A 25,064-nucleotide genomic window follows, 5' to 3' on the forward strand; every position below is an offset into this window, starting at 1 on the left:
ATTTCTTTCTTTCTAGTGTTGAAATCATCCGTCTTGGACAGAGTTATTTCATAAACTGGGACCTACAAATGTATTATTCCAAGAAAGACACACCAGCAAAGGCTAGAACAACCACACTGAATGAACAGCTTGGGCAGATTCATTACATTTTCTCCGATAAGACAGGAACGTTAACACAGAATATCATGACATTTAAAAAGTGCTGTATAAATGGACAAATATATGGTAAGTATTAGTCATTAGTTCACTGAATATTTGTGGAAGGTGTCTTGTGGATAGAGCTCTAGGCAACACTGGATATAGATAATAATAGCTGGCATTTAGGTAACATTTTAAGTTTTGTAGACTGCTGTGGCATACAATCTTGTTTGATGCTCACAACAATCCTGTGAAGTTGGTGGTATTATTATCATCATTTTACAAATGGGGAAACTGAGGTTGAAAGAGAGTAAGTGACTTGCCTAGTGTCTCACAGTAAGTGTCTGAGGCCAAATTTGAAATCAGATCTTCCAGACTTCCAGACTAGAGCTCTTACCCACTGGATCACCTAAATGCTTCTATACAGAGTAGCATAAAGGAAAAAAGGAACTTGGTAGTAATATAATCTCTTTCTTGCTCTGAGTTTCAGCAACCACCCAGGAATATGATGCCACTCACTGGCAGGTACAAGGAATAAGTAGGTGGTTGAGTTTAGTTAATAATATAACACATGATGCTCGAAATTTGCATGTGGGTTTAAGCTTTTCAAAGTACTTTTATACAACTCAATAATCCTGGAAAGTAAGTAGAATAGGTATTCCCATTTTACAGATAAGTAAACTAAAATGAAAAGAAGTCAAGTGATTTGCCCAAAGGCACACACAGCTAATGAGTAACAAAGCTGAGACTCTTATGACCTATGTGTCCAGTCTTATGGATGAGCATTTTTTCTATTATACTACACTGCTTTCTGTGGTCAACACATTAGACTGAACAAAGTCTTGTGATGTTATGGAAAAAATTGTGATCCTTATAATTTAATGAAACAGAAGTACATTTGTAAATTCTAACAAAACCATAAAACATACATGAAACACATCATTTAAAATGGGGAAAATATATATATACTTTTTTCATGCAAGTACTTATTTACCTTGTGATTTTAATACTTGCTTCTATTTCAGGGGACTACCGGGATGCATCCCAGCATCACCACAGCAAGATAGATGTGAGTTCTTTCTCTTTTTTCAAGAGTTGTTCGTTGGTGACGTTTTGTTTGGGAACAAATGTTAACATGTTAATATTTCTGTGTGTTTAAAAATACATTTAAATTCTACAATGATTGTTTGCTACAAAAAAAAAAGTAACTCAGTAAAAAGTAACTTACACTGGCAATTTTCATATTTGGCATTTTTCTTCTTTTTCCCCAGGAGGTTGATTTTAGTTGGAATACATTTGCAGATGGAAAGCTTGTGTTTTATGACCATTATCTGATTGAACAAATCCAGTCCGGGAAAGAGCCAGAAGTTCGACAGTTCTTCTTTTTGCTTGCAATTTGTCACACTGTCATGGTGGATAGAAGTAATGGTAAGTAAACATTTCACTAGTATATAAAAAAAGAGCCTGACAATTTATTATCTACTCTGTAGACCTCATATTGAAGATTTAAATGCATGTAAATGTTATATGCAACAAATTTCTCAAGAGTTTAATTAATCAAAAATAATGACTGAGCTTTTACTCTTTATATAAGGTATAAAGGATTCCAAGAAATATAAGATTTCAGCCTTTGAGTTTAAAATCTATGCTCTTCTTCCAACCTTTATTTCTAAATAAAGTTACATTTAAGAACGATTTTAGAATTATGACTACTGGTTGTCTAAAAATCACATTAGGAAGTTTTAAATGTACTCTTAAAATTATCCATCATGGACAAATGTTAGCCATTTGAAATCCTTTGATACAGGCATAATAACACAGAGCCCTGATGTGAGGAAAGGAGCAAAACCTGTCGCCTTGCCTCTGCACTCAGCCATGAGCTGTGCCCATTTGGAAAGTATTCGCACTTTCGTGCTTTAATCAATTCAGCCAACAAAAACACTTCAGTGTTTACTTATCACTGATTTCATTTTTCTGCAATAGGGCATAAATTGTGTGCAAAGAAATAAGTTTAAATGGTAAATAAATAACAACAGGGTGTGGTATCATTCCATAAATTCCAAAGTAAACCATTCTCCTAGGATAAATTTAAGGAGTCTAATAAAACTATTTTCAGAGTTCAGATTGAGGTCAAGAAATGGAAAGGGGTTATCAGAGATCATGGTCAGGAGTAATTCGAAGGGATGATAGCAACTCAGTCAGAGGAGGGTTAAAGTCTATTTGACTGGCCAGGGGATATCTCCTCACAGAAGAAGGACAAAGTACAATGTCATAAAGCCACCTGGTCTCTAGCTTTGAGTAATTGATGATACTTAAAAAAGCAACAATGCAAAAAAAATCCATCAACGTGGAGCTTTCTCTGTAGTGGTTATGATTCATTCTCAAAGAAAGTGCACAGTTCTGTGAGGATGAAGGTGGCGTTCTCTCTCATGGTTTACACTAAATTCTGTAAGGCAGAGGTGGGTAGCCTAGATCCTTGAGGCCACACATTGCCCTCTAGGTCCTCAAGTGTGACCCTTTGACTGAATCCACAAAAGGGATTTGTCCTGTCAAATTTGGTCTCCTTCAAAAGGCTGCGCCAAGGCTTCATGTGACCTCAAGGTCACAGGTTCCCCACCCCTGCCCTAGGCACTTTGCATAGTGAAATTAGTAATAGGATTTTTCTCTCATTTCACACTCATTGTGTCTAGAATGAACTTACTATCTTTCATCCAAATTCTGTAATTCTTAAATTTCCTGTTTCTGTTGATTGACACTACCACTCTGTCAAACTGAAAAAGCCAAATGTGTGGCACAGTAGGAAGCACGCTGGATGTGGAGTCAGCGAGCCTGAGTTCCTTTTATTACCTTGTGACCTTGAGCAGATCGCTTGACCTCTGCCTACTTCAGTTTCCTGAGCTATAAACTGAGGAGTTTGGACTAGATCAGGGATCTCCAGAAGTGGGGTGGAGTCATGACATGTGTCCAAATTGAGTCCAAAATTGAGAAGATCATCTCTAAGACTCTTTCCAGCTCTCAGCTGATGATCTTATGATCTTTGACTCTTGATTCTACCCCAGTCCCCACATTCAGTAATCTAAAAAGTCCCATTTACCTTCACGGTGTCTCTTGCCTCTGACCCATCATTTCTGTTTTCAGTATTGTTGCTTCCTTAATTCTGGCCCTTAACAATTCTCTCCTGAACTACCATAAGATAACTGCTAGTTATCTTATCTCTTAACTCCATATCTCATTCTTTCTTTTCCTTTGCAGGTAGAATCACCTTTTCTGGTACAAATCTGAACACAGCAATCCTTACTCTATAGCTAGAACCTTCATGTCAGCACCAACCTCAGTTTATCTTTCCGACTTTGACAAATACTAAATACCTTCAAGCATTTCACATTTCAGACAAACCTGACTATTCATCATCCCCCAATGCCTATCCACGTCAGTCAGTCACTTGCTAGGCTATTCTACTTGCCAGGCACTGTGCTAAGTGCCTCTTTTTGCTTGTCTCCTATTCTTGCAATGATTTCTTCTCACATGACTGCTGTTGAAATTCTTCCCTTACTTCAAGATCAAAATCTGATGCCATCTCTTCCAGAAAACTTTCCCTGTTGCCTCTAGCTATAAGCAATGTCTTCATTCTAAATCTGAAATTTAATTAAATTAAATAGAACTTTATTAAAAGCCTACACATATGCAAGGCATTAGAGATACTATAGTTATCCCTTCCACATCACAATTTTTCCCCATCACAATTTCAATATATCATGGGTCGGCATAAAAAATTAATTCAGGTTTTGGGGAGAGTTTTATAGAAGCTGCAGATGACACAGAAAAAGTTTAAAAACTTAGAAATGCATAAAGTATATGTATAATATTGTATAATATCAACATATTTTATCTTTTAATAATAATTTTAATAATAATTCAGACTTCCTCTCTGGTAAGAAGGGAGGGCCAAAAAAATTTTACATGGATTTTCCAGATTGCAGGGGCATGATGCCCCCTAATCCCGACATGTGGAAGGGATAACCATACAACAAAAACAGTCCTCACCCTCAAGGAGATGACATTCTTTGAAGGGATACAACATGTATACTATTATTGAAGACAAGATCATTTGAGGAAACAGATAAGACTTAAAGGAGAAGGTGTCATCTAAGATGAGCTTTAAAGGAAGAGAAGAATTCTGAAGGTAGAATCAAGGAAAAAATGCATCCTAGACTTGAGGATTGTGTCCTGCCTGAATGCAGGGAAGTAGGAGATTGAGAGTCAAAGGTGAGGAACAGCTGGTGCACTACGTGGTGCAGTAGATAGAGCACCAGTGCAGGAGTCAGGAGGACCTGAGTTCAAATCTCACCTCAGACACTTGATACTCACTAGCTGTGTGACCTTGGGCAAGTCACTTAACCCCAATTGCCTCATCCTGGGTCATCTCCAGTCATCCTGATGAATATCTGGTCACTGGATTCAGATGACTCTGGAGGAGAAGTGAGGCTGGTGACCTGCACAGTCCTCCCTCACTCAAAACAAAGTCAAGTGCAAGTCATGTCATCATTTCTCCGATGGCATGGTCTTCTTCAGCAATGAAGGACAAACTTGCTGGAATTGGGGGAGAGATGATGATGCAGAGAGGAAGACTGTGAAAGAGAAATCAGATCTCTTTTTTTTTAATATAATATTTTATTTTTCCCCCAATTATGCTAAAACAATATTTTAAACTTTTTAATAAAGTTTTGAGTTCCAAATTCTATCCCTCCCTCCCTTTCCCCCTCCCTGAGATGATAAGCAGTTCAATATAGTTTATACACACATGCAGCCTTGTAAAACATTCCATATTAGTCAGACCTCTTTTTGAGGAGGTCGGGGAGAGGAGAACCAGGAGAGAACAGTCTTTCAGAAGCTAAGGGAAACAAGTGTATATATAAGACTGACCGAATGGTTGTCAATAGTGAAAGTGGCAGAAAGGCCAAGTATTGGGGAACAAAACTATTACATTTAGCAGTTTAGCATGATCATTAGTAACTGTTGAGAAAGTAGTTTTGGTGGAACAATGAAATCAAATTTCAGACTTCAGCTTGAGATATTAGTGAGTAGTGAGAAAGTAGATCTAATGCAGATGACTAGAAATCATGAATGAAAAGGTGAGAGATATACAGAAGAGTAGCTTGTGGGGATGGAAGGGTTGTGATTTTTTTTTTTAACATAGGAAACTTGAACACATTTATAGGGAGAGAGCCAGGAGTTTCAAACCACTACAAACCTTTCCTATTGATTTATCACAGTATAACTTGTTCCTCTCTGTGTTGCTTGTTAATTGATGATGATATCAAAATAAGGCTACCAGAAGATACGAGAAATTATGTTCTTTTGTATCCAGTGAAGGGAGCCCTGGTTGGGGATGTAGAGAATTTTCCTGAGTGTTTCAGCCCTTTTCATTTAAATGGGGAGATAAGCAATAACTGATCCTCCTTGAGGCATGAATTAATATTCCTATTGGAATCCAAGCCCTCTGGAAATCAGGATCAGGCATCGACAGAGTCGTATTTTACTAAATATGTTAATGTAGGTCCTTGAACTTAAGAGCCCTCAGCAAGCTCTTGGTGATATTAAAAAAAAAAAAGCTATATAGACTTGGTATGAAACATCTCACTTCATGGATATCTGATCCATGCCTCTGATCTGTACAGATATTCATCCCCTCCTGACACATCTTCTGACTTCTTCACCCACATTCTCTTAATTGTCTTCTCTCACTGTGTCTTGATTTCATTGTCTCTCTTTTTCATGTCTCTCTCTGCCTCTGTCTCACTCTCTCAATATCTCATTCTAGGGCAAATCAACTACCAGGCAGCTTCTCCAGATGAAGGCGCTCTTGTCACTGCTGCCCGCAACTTTGGTTTTGCCTTCCTTGCAAGAACACAGAACACTATCACCATAAGTGAGATGGGAACAGAAAGGACATACAATGTTCTGGCTATCTTAGATTTTAACAGTGATCGAAAGAGAATGTCCATAATTGGTAAGTCTCACTCAAAACCCTTCTGTTCAAAGGAGAACCATTAAAGAACATTCTGTAATGACTAATTTATGTACCCATAGTCTAATTCAGCTTGATTCCATAGCAAAAGCATTTGTTGAACTAATTGCTTGACTCATGGGAAATTTCAAGTCTTCTATTGAAACGTGTGAAATGCATATTTTTTCCTTCATTCTTTAACTTTCTAATACACTAAGTTGCAGAGAAGTTTCTGGCGTGTTTCAGTAGAGAGTTTCCTCTTTTGGAAATTTCCTATATCAGTGTAGGTACAGTTGCTTTTCTGGACCTCATTTACATTGATAGGTAGAAGATAGAAGATATTCAGTTCAGTCTGTTGGATACTCTTTGTAGCAAACAGATTCAGGACCCTGAGTATTGGCCTTGGGCATGTAAGACGATGCATAGAAAGAGAACATAATATTTTAAAATGTGATTACTGCCTGCCATAAATGTCGTATTGGAGGGAGTCTCTGGGCTCCATGTTGATATTTAACATAAATATTTATATTCCATTCCTTATAAGGAAATAGCAAATTAAAAAGCAAAGGAACTCTACTTAGGAACAAAATTGTGATTGAGAATCAAAAAATATATCCCATCTTGCAGACATGGTGCTTTGCAAGACGAATGTTATTGAGCATCTACTACGTCTGAAGCATCATGCTAGTCACTGAGGATCCCCAAAGTGTAACAATCCCTGCCCTCAGCAATTTTCCATTCTATCAAGAGAGACATGTATGAACATATGTAAACATATGCAAAATAAATGCAAAGGACTTAGAGAGGAAGGGTACAAAAATAGGTCAAATACCACATTTACCTCCACTTACCCTAGAAGTATTGAATTAATATGCCCAGAATCTCTCCTTGTTTTATTTGTTATGAAAGTAAAAGTTCAAGACACTCAAATCTAATCATGTAGTAATTTACTCATTAATAAAGATGTATTCAGTACTGATCATCTGATGAGTTTTGCTGTCAACACTGTGGCGATGCAGAACAAATAAAGTATTTGGACTCTGTCATCAATTAATTTTATTTATTTGCAGAAATAAGACACCTATAGAAAGTTAATGCCAGATAACAGTACAAGATATCATAAGGCAGTAAACGGTAATGCCAAATGATTGGTACAAGTAAGTTCATAATAATCACCCTAGCCTGGCAGTTAAGAAAGACTTCAAAAAGGAAATGGAACCAAGTTGGGTCCTAAAAATGAGAAAAGCATCTATTAGGTTCACTTTACTAGTGGTTCCCATTTGTTTAAATGGTTTGCTCTTTTCTGTGTGGGTAAAAGTTCTCGATTATTTTAATAGATTGATAATTCTTTAAAAGTCATTATCAGTAGTGTTATCTTTAAAAGATCTTGATATTAATGCTTTCTAATAGTGACAATTTAATGAATGGGAAGCTTGCCTCAAAGAATATAGCTGAATGCTTTATTTTCTTTTTCATTAATAGTAAGAACACCAGAAGGTCATATTAGGCTATATTGCAAAGGCGCTGACACTGTTATTTATGAACGGCTGCATCCAACGAATCCTACCAAACAGGAAACGCAGGATGCCCTGGATGTAAGTCCTGCTTGTTATCTTGATTTCATAAATTCAAGCAATCAAGTTCAACTTCAACTAACAGTTCATCATTCAGCATTGTCTAGTGGGAGAAGTGTCAGATTAAGAGAGGAAAATATAAGTTTTGTTTCTGTCACTAGCTAGCTATATAGAAACATCCTTACTCTTCCAGAGGATGCCTTTGTTTGCTGTTGTCAGATGATAATTGGAATCAATGTGTTAATCCAACATGGTAACTCAGATTCCTAGGTGACTTTAAATGAGTCACTTAACCTCTTTGCACCTCAGTTCCAAAGGCAAAATAGGACTAACCCCACTTCCATTTCACTCACCCCAGACATAGTTTACCAAGACAACACATATGCGTTGACTATAAGGCAATGAGGCTGATTGCATAGTTTTATTATCTGTGGTGGTTACAACTTATAAGACGGACTTTTTTTAAGCTGACTAAAGTCATTTGTGGCCAAGTCTGGATAATAATGTTGGAGATGAAATGAGATAGAGGATCTTAAAAGTTGGAAAGGACCATCTAGTCCAGCCTCCCATGAAAGAAATATCTTATACAATGTCATTGAGAGATAGTCATCTTGCCTCTGGTTGATGGGCAATTCACTATTTAAAGAGAGAGCATATTCCATTTTCCTATTTTTTATTATATTTTCCCCCAGTTACATGTAAAAAAAAATTTTGACGTTAAGTTTTGAGTTCCAAATTCTATCCATCCATCCTGTCTTTTCTCCCTCTCTTAGACAGTAAACAACCTATACAGATTATACATGAACACTCATCTAAAACATTTCCTTATAAGTAGTTTTTTCTTTCGTTAGTCATTTTCTTTGTTGTTGCTTTTTTAGTTCAAGTTTTCATATTATTCTAATGGTTTAAAAAGTCTTCCACATAACTTTCAGGCATGAGTAAATTACAGACTGGAAGTCCATTGTTCCTAGTTACCTCCCCTATCCCCCCATTTTGGTCAGCATTTAATATAACTTTCTTTCCTTCTTCAAAAGTCTTTCATGTATTTGAAAATAGCTATCACTCAACAAACAAGCTGATGAAAATTAAGCTCACACTGTATCAAATCCTGTGCTAGGTATCAGAGATAAAAACATGAAACATGACATAAGTCATGCCTTCAGATATGGCCGGTCAGCCATAAGGAAAAGTATATAAATTCATCTTCTTTTCTTTAAGCTAAATATTCCCAGTGTCTGCAATTTTTTTCATATAAGACTGTCCAGACTCTTTGTCATTCTGGGCACTTCTCTTTAAAAAATATACTCTAACATAAATTTTACAGGATTGAGGAAGTGTCTCTACCTACGATTTTTATTAGAATATGGAATACCTCTATCCCTCCTTAATTAATATGTGGTGCCCAAAATTGGGCACTGTATTCTTGTTGTGATTTGACCAGTACAAAATACAATGATATATCTATGATGTACACACTATATTTCTCAGTGTTTCTGGATTTCACGTTTGTAGTCAATAAAATGATATCTATTTCTTTTTATGATTATAAAATCATGACATTTTCTTGGGTGGTTCATAAGCTGGTGTTTAGAGGACTTCTGAAATTTTGTGAATAATGGTGATTTCATTGGAAAAATTATGTAAATTCTCAAAGTGACTATTTTGAAGGATGACAATTCCATGGATCAATAATATATAGTGTGTATATTAAAAATAATCCTTAATTCAACATCATATTATACATTTGAGTGTTCTGAAAAAGCTGTTATATGCAACAAAGTATTATGGATAACCATTAACATTAGCCACATCTTTATATGAATATTCAACTCTTAAAACTGAGTCCAACTGAGGATTGTATGTAAATTTTTTGTGTATAATTCACATTCAAAACTATAATGATTTTAATCTCTTCATAATGGAAAATTTTCTGGGATACTTTTTTCCTTCCAGTTTTACTTTAGGGAATATTCAAATAATGGTTTCATATTTGGTTTGAAGGAATGACATTTGGTTTGGGGTCTAGGTGTGGTTGGTTTCCTTGTGGGCTTTATAGGAATACGTTCTCAAAGTTGTCAGGATTTTTCTTTAAAACATCATTTTGCCCCTGATGTATCATTGCAAATTTTTGGTGTTCAGTATGCTGGAAGTAATAGTTTATTACATGATAGGATTTTTTTTTCAAGAATATAGCTTTATGACAAATTTTAATGGAATTATCTTAGCATTTTGTTTTTTCACTTCAAAGTTTTCTTTAGCTAGTTCAAATGATGGAAGAATGTTAGGCCCTGAAAAGTTTCTGTTTGGAATAAAAATGTGAGGTGTGTGGTACTTTTAAAAGTGAAGTAAATTTTGAGACATATGCTTAGTCTTGTCTACTAGCCAGTTTGTACATACTCTCATAAAATCATACTTGAATTCACTTCATTACTGCAAAGTAATATTTCATATATTCTCAAAATAATTATTTGTGCCTTTTAAAATAAATACAGATCTTTGCAAATGAGACACTTAGAACACTGTGCCTTTGCTACAAAGAAATTAGTGAAAATGAATATGCAGAATGGAATAAAAAATTCATGGCTGCCAGTATAACTACAGTTAATCGAGATGAAGCCCTGGATAGAGTTTATGAAGAAATTGAAAAAGATTTAATTGTGAGTGTTAACTTTAGTAATTTTTTCTTTTCTTATAATTTTAATAAAGGTAGTTATTGTATCAAATTTTTCATTTTCTGTGAAGAGAAAGGATCATTTCAACAACTTGAAAATAATGGGATGAAAGTAGCATATTTAAGCTCATTTGCCATCATTAAGGAAAGGGTAAAATTCCTAAGCTAACTGGGAAATGGAGAGGGCACTAATCTGATGGGTACATCATGTTTTTGTGCAAACATATTTTAAAATACAAATTAATTTATATTTTTATTAAAAGACAACATAAAATGCCTATCAAAATTGAATTTTTATATAAAATAAGATGTGCTGCTTATTACATGAATGTTATGGCATGGGAGGTAAGGTCTTTATTCTTGCAAATCAACTTGAACGCTAGAAAATAATATTGTTTATGATTGAGATTTTAACTCATGATGATCGATGATGGTAAGTCTTTATGTTATTTACGGAATTTATTTTGCCATCCTAAGGTTATAACATTATATAAGGCTAGTATATACACATTAATTATTTTGTAGTTAATGTTCAGGGAATTTGGTGATTTCACTTAAATTTTTAGTGTAATTTTTACTTGCTATATGTTATTGTCATCATTATTATGTTTTCTGCATTTGTCTTTTAGTCAGTAAATGAAATTGATCATATGGCATTGAAAAGTGTGTGTGTGTGTGTGTGTGTGTGTGTGTGTGTGTGACTTACCATGAACATGGAGTATTACCCAGCCCTTTGATTAATATCAGATGTTAGCCCACTCTTGAACATTAGCTAGTACTTCATAGTTTGATACTTTTTACTTTCAATCATGCTATTTCTATTTGTTCCTGAACAATTATTTTTTTTATTTTACAGCTGCTGGGAGCCACAGCTATTGAAGACAAACTGCAAGACGGAGTCCCAGAAACCATTTCAAAACTTGCGAAAGCAGACATTAAGATCTGGGTGCTTACTGGGGACAAGAAAGGTAAGTTATTGTGTATAAATGTGAATTTACAAATTTAGCATCTAACTGATGACTGGTGCCTTTCATAAATCTCTCCATTTATATCATGTCTAGATCAATTCTCTTAAGCTGAGTGGTCTCTAAGCATTCCAGCCCATGCTGATCACTCCCTTTTCTTAACTCCCAATACCTCTCTGTACCACACACTTCACTACATGATACCTGCTGCTGTAATAGGGCATGTACAGAGTTCCCCTGCTTCCTTCTTGCTGACCACCCACCAGTGTGCTAGCTCAGCACTTAGGAGCTTTGGCAATGATGAAACAATCCTCTTATTGACCTCTAAGCATGAAGAGCCAATTAGTTTTTTTTAAAGGAGTGAAAAGGGAGATTACTACAACTTTTAAAAAGAGAGTTATTCTATCTCTGTCTCACTTTTTCTTACCATGTGGCAAGTGACGTTCCCTTGGGATTTGAAGGAAGAGGGGTCACCCTTTCATCCCTCCTCCCTAAGCAGAAATATTGAATTTCCAACATATGGCAGGTAAAGTTCATGTCTTGCATAAGTAAGCCTGAGCCTTGGTTTTCAGCTGCCTCCTCTCTATTTGCTTTTTCCTGGTTCATACGTGGCTGCTTGTAAGCAGCCAGAGGCTTTGTCATCCCCAAAACACTCAAGACCTGAGCCAGGCCATACTTGTTGATCAGAAACAAGCAGATCAATTGTTTGAATACAGACTGAGGCATACTCTTTTTTTACTTCTTTCTTTCATTCTTTTTCTCTTATTCAAGTCCTCGTACAAAATGACTAACATGGAGATGTTTTACATAATTACATATGTATAAATTATATTTGTCACTTACCATCTCAGGGATGGGAAGGGAGGGAGGGAGAGAATTTGGAACTTAAAACTTAACAAAATATTTAAAAATTGTATTAACAGAGAATTGGGGGAAAATTATACATAATACACACATTCACACATTGACACACACAGACAAGTAAAGAGAATATATACCCTGCAGTGTGACACTATGATATGTATCTATTGCTGAATTTTATGGGTGTGTGTGTAACTATTTTGTGTGAAACAGGACGTTTGTTGACTAACAAAGTTCCTTTCCCTTAAAATCATGCATTTCATAGTTTGACTAAAACCTTTCCTGCTAAAGAGTTTTTTAATTTTATCAAAATTAATTAATTCAGTTCAGTTTTTATTAAGTGCCTTCTCAGTGCCAGACACTGTGCTGGAGGCAGGAAAGACACAACAATAAGATAGCCCCTGCCCTCAAGGAGACTGACCTCATTCTGTTGACTTTTTAACTATTAATAAGGAATTGATTAACATATAGACCTTTCATTCAGAAAATTTCTATGATATAATGGAAGAACACTAGGTTTTTAGGTTTTCCTACTTACTATCCATGTGACCTTGGGCTAGTTATTTTATCTCAAGCCTCTAAAATGAGAGGGGAATCATACAAGGTGATATTTTAAGGGGGAAAAAAATAACCCATAGCTCTATATCCTATATTCCTGTTAACTCTCCTAATCAGCATATTTCTCACTTTGGGCTGAGCAAGTCTTTGTATCCATACCAAAAGGAAGGTGACTGAAGGGGAAAAAACCAAAACAGCTGAAACTGTTTTCTTACTTAAGAACCCTAAATAAGGTAATTAGGATGAGAACATAATGGTTTGTTAATCAATTTTTTTACATGAGGTCATATAGTTGACACAGAGATTTGGAAATAGAACACTTCATTTCTCATGGAAATCTAAACAAGGCAGATTTTAAAACTTAAACCCACAAAATTCTGCCTTCGTTGACTTTTTTCTTATTGTATGATCTTCATTCATTAATACTTATTTTAAATGAGTGTATATTTTGTGGTATATTTAAGGTGAGTATATTATTTCAGATTTTGAGAATTGTTGAATAAGAATATATTTCCCATTTTTATAGGTAAAATTCTATCATATAAGCTTTGGTGTTTTTTTATGTCTTTCTGTATTTTAAAGGATAAAAGATTTTAAGTTTCTGAATACATTTCCTTTGCCTATTTTACAAATTTTCTTTCTGCATAAAATTGGCATAGCAAATTCTCTTTTAAAAGTTGTGTTCAGACTATATTCATCATTTTAAAATCATTATTACTTGGCAAAGTCAATTTATATTTAAGTCACAAAATGACTCGGTAGGAGCATCTTTTGACTTAATGTTGTCCCATTATAGAAACGGCTGAGAACATAGGATTTGCTTGTGAACTTTTGACAGAGGACACTACAATCTGCTATGGTGAAGACATTAAGTAAGTAAAGAGAATGCATTCTGTGTTACTTAAAATTGTCAAATTAGAGGCAAATTAAGAGTAGTTGATAAGAAGGCTAGTGATGGGGGAAACTGGGTACAGAATATATGCCTTAAACCAAGGTCAGGCAGTAGAAATTACATAGAGTACTTGAAAGATTGCAATTAGTTTAAAACCCATTAGCCTCACTTGGAGTTTATTAGAGCAAAATCTATCTTGAAATCCTTTTTCTTTCCCTTTAAAAGACATTTTTCCTAAGTGGAAGAAAGAAATTGAGTCTAATGAATTTTTTAATACCTTAGCGTAAATTAATCTGGTAGCTTTTGACTTTTAAAAAGAAAGACTAACAAATATATCTTGGATTGGGTTATAAGAAATGTTTTCGTAGTAGTGGGCAGCTCCTGGAACTGTTAAGATAATAACCACATATCATCCTCACCATCAAGAACAGGTCTGGTTTCAAATGCCAGCCTGAAGCTGAAATGCCAATTACGCTGGAATGGAAACATCAAAAATTATTCATGCTAACTGCTGACCTTTAATATATCCAGAGAAAATGGTCTCATTTTGTTAGGCAATTTCAGTTATTTAAAAGGAAAAAAAAAGACCCTAAGAGACTTAGTATACACAAATGTTACTGATAGCCCCATTACCGTTAAGCTGGTTCATTACACACCCCTAGTGGGTTTAATAAACCCAGAAGAAAAAATTTAACAAAATTATATGTCTTACTTCTCAAAGATAATGGGGGAAATTGATTATCATTATTAGTTCTGCTAAAGATGGTGGTAGAGTTTTGTAGAACACAGTATTAGGATGCTAAACTAGACAAGCAAAGAGCCATAGGCTAAATTATCTATGTAGATGTGGCACCTTGGTGGTGCAGTGGAGGCCTGGAGTCAGGAAGACTCCTCTTCTTGAGTTCAAATCTGGCCTCAGGCATCCACTAGCTGGTAGATTTGGACAAGTCACTTCACCTTGTTTGCCTCAGTTTCTTCGTCTGTAAAATGAGCCGGAGAAGGAAATGTCAAGTTACTTCAATATCTCTGCCAGGAAAATTCCACATGAGGTCTCAGAATCAGATATGACTGAACAAAAACAAAAAATTTTATATAGATCATCTCTGAAAGATGGTGAGACTGTTTTTCCTTTGAAGCTAGTAATTTAATAAAGTAATAAATTCTTAATATGTTTATTTAATTTTTTTTAGATAGTATAGCTACTCTATTAGGCTGGTCAATTTTACACTAATCACAGACTCCTCCTACATATTTTACATAATTCTCATAGCATATAGAGAAGCAATGTGGTATAAGGCAGGCAGGATATGCTGAGTTCAAGTCCTACCAATGACACAAACTGCCTGGGTGACCTCAATCGTTTAAACTCCAAGTGTGTCAGTCAACTCTAAAAATATTCCCAAAGTTGTCATTCTCCCTTATCAACTAAGAGAATCTCAGAGGAATCTCCCTGCATCATTGAAATCATGCTTTTGAGAGAAAGGCATATATAACTATTATACACATACACACGTGTGTGTATGTGTGTGTGTGTGTGTGCATGCATGCATATTGATGTGTGTGGTGGGGGAGGGAGAAGAGAAGACAGAGAGAGGTAAGAGACAGAAAGAGAGCGCTTCATTTTTTTTTCCCCTTTGTGATCTTACTGGCCTTTTACAAATCATGGTCTTAATAAATGACAATTCAGTCTCTTTTTGGAAGGTGGTTAAACTTGAACCTTAGGGAATAAGATGAATTTTTGTAAGTAGCAAGTCTGATAATTTAATTCTGATACTTGTGGTATCTTTTTTTTTCTCGCTGGGTATGGATGTCAGCTGCCATATCCAGATATTCCAGGTAGTCCATGAAAGTATTATTTCTGTACAGTGTACTAAGGCAGCTGTTGCTAGAAGTTGGACCCTGTTGTATCCTACTCCTTTCTTCCTCTGTCAGCTATTTCAAGGATCTCTTAGTTATCTCTTGTCAACAGTAGGTTAAATTAAATATAAGATCATGGATCACTTGTTGAGGAGTTGGAGCTGGGGAATGTGGATTGTAGTCTTGGTTTTATGAATAACTCACTAGATTACTTGGAACAGGTCACTTTATGAACATAAGCTAGTTTTCTGATCTGTAAAATGAGGAGATTGTACTAAATTGTTGGGGAGTGTAGAAGCAGACTGGTTAAGAATCTCTAGAATCAGGGAGGAGGGTCTAATTTTGACCTTCTCATTAACTAGTTTTGCATATTTGGAGAATTATTGGACCTCTCTGGGCTACAGTTTCTTCATTTGTTCTAAAGAAGGTTGGGGTTGATTTAGATAGCTTCTAGAATACTCTCCAATTCCATTCTCCAAGTCTGTGATAAAGGAAATTGATTTCTAATCTATTTAAGAAGTAGACAGAGTGCATGTCTTTTTTGTACTCTTGTACATGGAATAGCAGGGAAGATGCTCATTTGGTTATTGAGAGAGGGTTCTAGGCTCAGCTCTTCCTATAAGTAGCTTTGTGATCTTGACCAAATCATTTAATCTCTCTGTGCCTCAGTTTCCTCATCTGTAAGATAAGAAAATTGGACTAACTAATCCTAAAAGTTACCTTAGATTCTAAAATTCCAGAATTCATTTATATATTAGGTATACTGTGTTGGTCTACTCAGTTACATGATACATGTGGTACTGTTACAAATTCTTCAAAATAATACTGATTATTTGTATATAAATCAGCTTCTAGTCATTTTTGTACACTTTTGATCACCAATAAGTTTAACTATCACAAGGCTCTATTGGTCAGCAGACTGATCCAACTTGGTAATGAGGGCCTAGTACTTCCCATGCCCAGCTGTCACTAAACAAAGGATGCTTGGCTCAGCTGTCATGCTCTCTGTAACTCTCAGAAAGAGAGCTCTTTCTATTCCCATGGCCCTTTTTGTGAATGGGAGCTCTGGCCTGGTTAGTCAAGGCTGTGGTTTGTGAATTTATCCACAAGACTCCTGTGACTTCTGGTGACCCCACCCACTGAGAAACTCTACCTTTTACCCTTTGATGCTAGGTTTTAATGGAATTAAATCATACAAGAATGACACAGTGGAGTTAAAATTACTGAAGCATGGCATCCTTGTAAACAGTTCTTGACTCATTTCCTTAGAAGCAAAAGCCATGAAAACCAAATATTTAAAACAATCACCACATGGCAGACTCTTTTTACCCTATAGGCAAGCCAAACAGGAGTATAAAAAGACAGTCTGTGCACTTAGATCCAAACCCACCCGTTATCTGTAGACCATGGCTACAGAAACTTAGGTTTAAAAAGGACAGAGATAAGGTGCTTAGTACCAAGCTTCCACCTCCTGCTTCTATAGGAAAGGAGAAGAATTAGCAACTCAGCTCTGTTTTCTGCTGCCTCTGTGCCATAGGGCCACATCAGCTCCTAAGGCTGCTGCTTTCTACTCCATGTTCTCCTTTACACAAGCAAATTCAGAGGGTGAAGGTCTCTGTCCTGTCCAGAAACTGGGGAAAAATGCACAGGTGCATCAGTGCTATTACCCTATGTCTCCTCCATCCTTGCTACTCTTTTCAAACTTTTATCTCAGCCAGGTCCTGTGTCACTAAACCAGGGGTGGGGAACCTGCAGCTTTAAGGCCACATGTGGCCTTCTAGGTCCTTGGATGCAGCCTTTTGACTGAGTCCAAATTCAGTAGAACAAATTCTTTTATTAAGGGGATTTGTTTTGTGAATTTTGGATTCAGTGAAAGTGCCTCACTTGAGGACTTAGAAGGCCTTGAGGCCACAGGTTCCCCACCCCTGAATTAGGCATTCTTATTTCCCTTGTTTCCCACTCCCAGGATCTTCCTCTTCTGTTATGCTGGCACAGGATTACATCTAATCACACAGTGGTGAAGAGAAGGATGTGGGAGTAGGGGGACATATATAACTAAGGGGTGCCCTGATGCATCCTGGTCCAATCCATAGTTATTTTCCGTATTGTGCTGGGAAAAATTAACCCTCTGCTCTATTTTCCATTGCCTTGCCAAAACAAATATGCATCCAGGAGCACAGCAGCCTTGGAATAAAATAATCAAGTCTCAATATGATGTGCCTAAGATAACATTTTAAACTCTCCCAAGATTAGTTCCTAGAAAGCTTTAAGTTTAAAACTCATGCTTATTTTTTTTCCCCAGCGCTCTTCTACACACAAGGAGGGAAAACCAGAAGAATAGAGCTGGGGTTTATGCAAAATTCTCTCCTGCTGTGAATGAACCTTTTTTTCCAACTGGTGGAAACCGTGCATTAATCATCACTGGTTCCTGGTTGGTATGTATCTTTAAGCTGTAGAGAGCAGCCACTTGGATTAGTTTTTCCTTTTTTTGATAAATTCTCCAGAGTTTATTTGAGGCATCTAAGTGGTACAGTGGACAGAATACTGGACCTGGAGTCAGGAATATGTGAATTCAAATTAGACCACAAAGAAGAGATGCCAGAAGGTACCTTCTTTGCAGAGATTGGGGAATATGATAACTATAAAATATTGTCTAGAATAGTGAACTGTGTTGATACGTTGGTTGCATTTGCTGAGCTTTTCCTTTCCTTTTTTTTTTTTTTCATTTTAGAGGGGATGGCTCTTTGGGAAAGGCATACAGTACAATATATTGATCATATTAAAATCAAGAGATGTTAATGATATTTTAAACAGATCTAAACAGAGAAGAGTCTTTCTGATTAAGAGCATTTTCTCCCCAGGCCTGCAGTCAGTGTACTGTAAGAAAAGAATTATTGACTCAGAGCATTTCATTCTTACTCTTATAATTGTGGTCTAGAGTAGCAGATTCCTGAAGGCCAAGGTAGAGCTCCCTGGCAAGCCAAATCCATAGCCACAAACCCTAGAACTAAACTCATATCAAGGCCAAGGATGAGTAGGAAAAACTTTTATGCAGAAGAGAAGAAAAACCTGGGGAAGAAAAAGGCATTTGGTACTGTAGTTCAACCATGTTCACGAGGAGGTCCATTTTGGGATGGACCTACTTGAGAGCCCAAACTTAAAACTAGAAAGCATAATGATAGAGGCATAGGGTGAAAACTGTGATTAAGCTATAAACACATTTACATTTTGCCAAACTGATGTATTTTCCTTTTGCTACTCTGCCTTCCTTCTTCCCACCCCAATCAAGCAATCAATCACCAACCACTGATTTAGTGCCTAATGTGTGCCAGACACTCACTGTGCTGGGGATCCAAAGGGAAAAGTGAAACCATCCCTTCCCTCACACAGCTTCCATTCTGTGTCAAGGAAGACAAATATGAGTGTATACAAAATAAATATAAGATAATTTGAGTGAAGAGAGGAGGTCCAATAACCACTGGGAGATCAGGAGAGACTTTATGTAAGAGGCGGTGTTTGAGTGAAAGCTTGAGGAAAACTCCATTCTAAGAACTGAAGGTGAGAAAAGAGTACACTGCAGGCTGTGGAGACTGCTGGTGCTGCAAGGGTATAGAGAGAGGAGATAGAATGTGAAAAGAGGTAAGGAGGCCAATTTGGCTGACTTTTAGAATGTTGTTGTGCTTGTCCTTCGTTCTCAAAGAGGACCATGACATCAAGATGATGACATGACTTGCAGTTGACTTTGATTTGAGTGAGGGAGGGCTGTGTAAGGTCACCGACCTCACTTTCTCCTCCTGAGCCATCTGGGTCCAGTGACCAGATATTCATCAGAATTACTGGAGATGGCCCAGGATGCAATTAGAAGAATATATGTATCATAAGCCAGGAGGTTTCCCTTTTAGTGGCTTATAGTATATTCTTTTTTCTAATGCATGACAGATCAGTGCACCAGGAGGTTGATGGACTGTTAAACAACTATGCCACTCCCTCCACTTTCTTACTTATTGAGGCCCAGGAAAACTAGGATAAGTGATGGCAAAGGAAACTCAGTAGAATGCCCCAGTTGACCAGGTCTAGGTTAACTGGCAAGGAAATGAAGTGGTATTACATAACTGGGAGGAATTAGTGGACTCCTCTCTAGGATCTATAGCCACAAATGGTTATATTCTCTAGATCTGGTCCTGAACTTTTTCCTAATAAAGACTTCTTTCGATGTTCTTGAAATCTTCTATTAACAATGACAGTAATGAACATTTTCCCCTAATATTCAATGTCAGACTAAACATTCTCTTTCTTATGAACTGAACAAATGTGAACATTTCTATATCCAAAAAATCAGAATGAATGAATAAGAGCTTGAATCTCTGTTATGTACAAGCTTTTTTAAAGTATATATTAAATATAAAATTTAATGCTAAATAGAATCTAACAATACTTCTCTCCTAAACCTCTTTCTGTTCTGCTCTGTGTATTTTTAAATGTTTCAATAAAAGCTGTACCTTATAACAAATAAGCATATTCAAGTAAAACAAATTCACATGTTGACTGTGTCTGAAAATGTATGTCTCATTCTTTTCTCTCAGGAGATGGAAAATATGTTTTCTTGAGTCATGAATTATTGTTGTATTAGAGTTCTTAAGTCTTTAAAAGTTATTTTTCTTTATAATGTTATTGTATAAGTTGTTCTCCTGACTGTACTTACTTCATTCTGTGTCACTTTAAATCTTCCCAAGTCTATCTGAATCCATCCTTTCTGTAATTTCTTTGAGTATGACAGTATTTCACTATATTCAAAAAGGCAAATTGGCTAAGCCATTCCCCAGTTAATGGGCACTAACTTTATTTCCAAATAAGCTGTGAATATTTTTGTACTTAATGAGTTCTTTCTACCTGTCCTTGACCTCTTTGGGTGTGTATGCATAGTAGTGATGTTATTTGGTCAGAGGACACATTTTAGTGACTTTGGGGTATAGTTCTAAATTGTTTTAGGATGACTGATTCAGTTCACACTTCCACTAATACTGTACAAGGATCCCTTTTCTCCTCTTGGTTCCTTCAAGAATTATCATTATTCTTTTTCATCATCTTTGCTAATCTGTCAGTTTCATCTACTGAAGTGACTTCAGCCCTCATTTCTATGTTGAAAATTCTCTAGTTCTCACTCCTTATTTCTCAGAACTCTAGGTGGACATTTCCAACTACTGGTTAGACATATCTGCCTTAGGTGTCCTTTCAGAATCTCAAACTCATTATGTTCCAAACTGAACTAACATCATCTTACCTCCCAAACCTGCCCTTCCTCCTAATTTCCCTATTCTTCTTAATGTCACTACCATCTTCTCATTTATCCAGGTTTGAACCTTCAGAATCATCTGACTATTGGCCATTGCCTACATATGCCTTATATTTTTCTATTCCTCTGCCTTTGTTCAGGCTGTTCCCATGACCTGGAATAGCTTCTCTTTTTCTCTACCTGCCGTCATCCTCTGCCTTTTGAAATCCTTCAGTGTTCAGTTTAAGCGCTAGTTCTTCTATGAAGTTTTCCCTTATCCACACGCTACAGTAAATTGACTTCTCCCACTTTTAAACTCTCATAACACATTGTCTTTTACTTTCTATGTGTATTTCTCACATGCAAATATTTCATCTTACTTTAATTATATGACAAGTTCCTTTTAAGAAGGGAATATGTGTTAATAATTTTATATCCCCCTCAGTAGCTATCACAATATTTTATACATAACAAGATTTTGTTATATGTTGTTGAATGAATGAGAAGACAGGATTTTCAAGATTAGAGGAGGTAGGTTTTGTTGGAACCCAGAATGGCATTTGTTATTTGTTCAGACGGTTTAAACAAAAGCTTAGAGACTGAAGGAAAAACACAGGTGAAAAATGTGGAGAAATATAACCTGGCTGGAGTAGAGTTCATGTATGAGAGTTAGAAAATAGCACCCAACAGCAGGGGAGAGATCTGAGAGATTAGCTAGTTAAGCTTTGTAGCACAAAATTAAGAGTATGGCCTTCATAATTTGGACAGTGATCCTGTGATGACAAGTTTGTGAAGAATATGGTTGGAGTAATACTTCAAAGATGATTTTTGGAACATTTATTAACAATGGAACACAGGTGGATGAAGTACCATAGGCATGATAACGGTAGACCCGATGGGAATTGAATAGGTTCCAAATGAAGTATGCAATCAGAATAGAAAGAAATGGGCAGACACTCTCTGGTTCAAAGGTAAAAGACAGATTTCATCACTGGTAAGACGCGCTTCTCTTAAGGCATTAGGCTAGTGCCCAAGTCTACCTTCCGTTTTAGCTACAAACACAAAGAGGTTATTGGGATTCTAGCCAGCATCAAAGATCACATCCTGGGTTAGGTAGTAGAACATCAGAGCAAAGTGCTGTAGATTCTGAGATTAGGACATAATTAGAATGAGAAAGGATGAGCAGGATTTGGGGGAACCCAAGAACCCATGAACATCATTCCAACAAAAATATTATATAACCTGAATACCTAATTTTACTCCTAGCTATAACATTTTTCCTCATGAGTACATTACTGATTTATGCTAGAAAACCAGTAAAGGCTTTTCACTTTAATTAGTTTAGTTTCATTTTCAAGCTGCCTTAATGAAAGATGAAATAAAAGAATAAAATTTGGGTTGCCTGTATCATTCCCTCCATTTCTTTCTATTCATAAACTTTATTCTAATTTCTTTCATTCTTTCCTATCTTCTCATTCTTATAGTTTGATCTCTGTATCTCAGTCTTGGTCCTCCTTTTCCCCTGTAGAACACAGTTGTCCTTTATCTTTTAAGTTTTGTCAACATCTGTATAGTTTGAGTTATTGCCTTTTCCCTACTCTCTCCCATTCATGTTATGGACCCCCGTATTTTGCCCATTCAAGGTCTTTTTGTCTACCTGAAAACCTCCACTTTAAGGTTATTGCACATATGAGTTTGTACATAATTAACCATTGACCGTTTCCCTGGTGCCATTGTCAGATAACACTGGTCAAAGGTAAGCAAATTCTTCCTTCCCTTCCCTATACTGAGTAGATTTGGAATCTGTTAAATGAGTAGCTTTCAGCTAAAATACAATCTGAATAATTTTTTTCTGACATCACTGCAATGAATAATTATAACACCCAGTATTGGTTATACATTTTTCCACTCCTGAAGATATTTTCTTGTGTATATCAATTATGATTAAATCTGAGACTAGCTTTGAGGAGATTCCAAAGATAAATAGTTTCTTCTCAAAAGTATCTTTGTTTAAAACTAGAAGCACAAGACATAGAGGGTCATAGGTATGTAATGTTGTAAATGCGGTCAGACATGATTGAGGTATTGATGGATTTTGCTGAAAGCTTTTTTCTTCTCAAAAAAATATTTGTTACATGGTGTGGCTTGCTAGGTGAAGAAGGATAAGGAACATATTTGGAGATGAACACAATGTAAAAGCATGAGATAAAAAAGTAGTATTTTTTAAAGCAAGTATTAGCTTCAAGTTATATATAAAATATATACTTATCTTCTCTTAGTTTCTTTGCTGTTCTGTGAAAAAATGATATAAATTCAGAAGGAAGTAATGTCAATGACCAAGACAACTAGGTGGTGCCATAATGCACAGAATGCTGAGCCTGGAGTCAGGAAGACTTGAGTTCAAATGTGACCTTAGACACTTACCAGCTGCGCGACCCCGGACAATTCATGTAACCTCTGCCTCAGTTCCTTATCTATAAAATATAAACAACTACCTCCCAGGGTTGTTGTGAGAATCAAATGAGAAAATAATTATAAAGCACTTAGCACAGTGCCTGGCACACAGTAAGAGCTGTATAAATGTTAGCTATCGCCATCATCCTTATTATTATTGATTTTTATAATAAAGACAAATATTTAAGTTCATATCATTTTTTAAGGTTTCAAGAGAGAAGTAATCTTAAAGCCAAAAACAGACAGAGCCTTGTTAAATGTTAACCTTCTTTCTCTCTGGCACTATAGAATGAAATTCTTCTAGAAAAGAAGACAAAGAGAAGTAAAATCCTGAAACTGAAATTCCCCAGGACAGAAGAGGAAAGACGAATACGTACTCAGAGTATAAGGAGACTTGAGGTTAATAAAGAGCAACAGCAGAAGAATTTTGTTGACCTGGCATGTGAGTGCAGCGCAGTCATCTGCTGCCGGGTCACTCCCAAGCAGAAAGCCATGGTCGTGGAGCTTGTGAAGAAATACAAGAAAGCCGTAACACTGGCTATCGGGGATGGTGCCAATGATGTGAATATGATTAAGAGTAAGTAACGCACCCGAAAGGTGTTAAGAGAGCATGTTCTGTGAGGCTGCAGTGACTCCCAATGAAATAAGCAGAAATTGTTTGGGAGATTTCATATGTGTCATTCCCCAGGCTTTTTATCTCATGGAATTCAGTACATTTCTGTATATCTTCTCAATGTCAAATGTTGAATTTACTTTTTTCTTATCCCTGTTTTTCAAATATATAATTGGTGAGTTGTATAAACAAGATCAGTCCAAGAGTGCTGGTAATTTATCATACCTTCTTCCCTTTCAGTAAAGAGACCTATAGGTGTGTGATTTGGAATATACTGACCAACATTATTTGGTTTTGCTTCAATGGTCTTCTTTTTTACAACAGAAAGTTCATTAGGGCAGCAATCTTAAGGGACAGTGGCCATAATATTTAAGGGGCAATAATTAAGCAAGTATATACAGATAAGTTTGTATGGATGGATAAAGAAATGTGTGTGTGTGTGTATATACACACATATATACTTTGTTAAAAACCAAATCCAACACTGCAGTCTAGATTTCTGTTTTGTGATCTCATACTTATAGCCACAATTGAGGTCATGAGTCAGCATAGTACAGTAAAGAGAGCACTGAACACACCAGCAGGAAATTTCTGTTCTGATCTCAAGTTTGCTACTCTCTGTGTTATCTTGAACAAGGAACTGCCCCTTTCCAGGACTTCAGTCCCTTCATATATACAGTGAGGTCTCAGGGGTCCTTTCCAGTTCTATGATTCTCTGAATTAACTAATTTAGAACTTGTACTATCTTGCTAAAAGTTTAATAGTAATTATTTTTTACTGTATTTTCCCTTCCTGTCTATTTAATAACTCATATCTCTTTCTTTTTCCAGAATCTACTCTTCCTCTTCTTCACGATATATATTCAGACTATATTAGCTTCCTTGGCAAGAGTCTACTGTATGCTGTATGCCTTCTTACTGTCGTCTTACTGTATCTGCCTCCACCTCTAGTTCCATTTCAATTCAATTTGGTTTGAATTCTTATTTTCAGAACTCATATGACATTTGTTACAATGAAGAGGGCTGTGGACTACTACAGATATCACACAGGTGGTTTGGACAGTGACATAGACAGTGCAAAATAACAGATGGACCACACATTGTTTTATATTTGGCTTTTCCTTTATTTTATTTATTATTTTCCTTTTTTTATAGTTTTATTTCTCATTATTTATTTCTTAATTATTTTTTATTTATTATTAT

The 25,064-nt window shown here is 36.2% G+C and overlaps 1 protein-coding gene across 4 annotated transcripts in view; it reads left to right on the top strand.

Annotated features, from left to right (window-relative positions):
• ATP8B1 (ATPase phospholipid transporting 8B1) overlaps positions 1-25,064 on the top strand; it is a 150,920-nt gene that overhangs the window by 108,695 nt on the left and 17,161 nt on the right. For all 4 annotated transcript variants that reach the window (XM_072605961.1, XM_072605959.1, XM_072605960.1 and 1 more), the window contains exons 13-22: positions 17-225; positions 1,164-1,207; positions 1,410-1,566; positions 5,960-6,148; positions 7,628-7,740; positions 10,212-10,376; positions 11,247-11,358; positions 13,571-13,646; positions 17,826-17,958; positions 23,538-23,826. In XM_072605961.1, coding sequence (XP_072462062.1) covers positions 17-225; positions 1,164-1,207; positions 1,410-1,566; positions 5,960-6,148; positions 7,628-7,740; positions 10,212-10,376; positions 11,247-11,358; positions 13,571-13,646; positions 17,826-17,958; positions 23,538-23,826 — 1,487 coding nt within the window. The remainder of the gene's footprint in view (positions 1-16; positions 226-1,163; positions 1,208-1,409; positions 1,567-5,959; positions 6,149-7,627; positions 7,741-10,211; positions 10,377-11,246; positions 11,359-13,570; positions 13,647-17,825; positions 17,959-23,537; positions 23,827-25,064) is intronic.

The sequence above is a fragment of the Notamacropus eugenii genome, chromosome 4 (genome assembly GCF_028372415.1).
Source record: "Notamacropus eugenii isolate mMacEug1 chromosome 4, mMacEug1.pri_v2, whole genome shotgun sequence".
NCBI lineage: Eukaryota > Metazoa > Chordata > Mammalia > Diprotodontia > Macropodidae > Notamacropus > Notamacropus eugenii.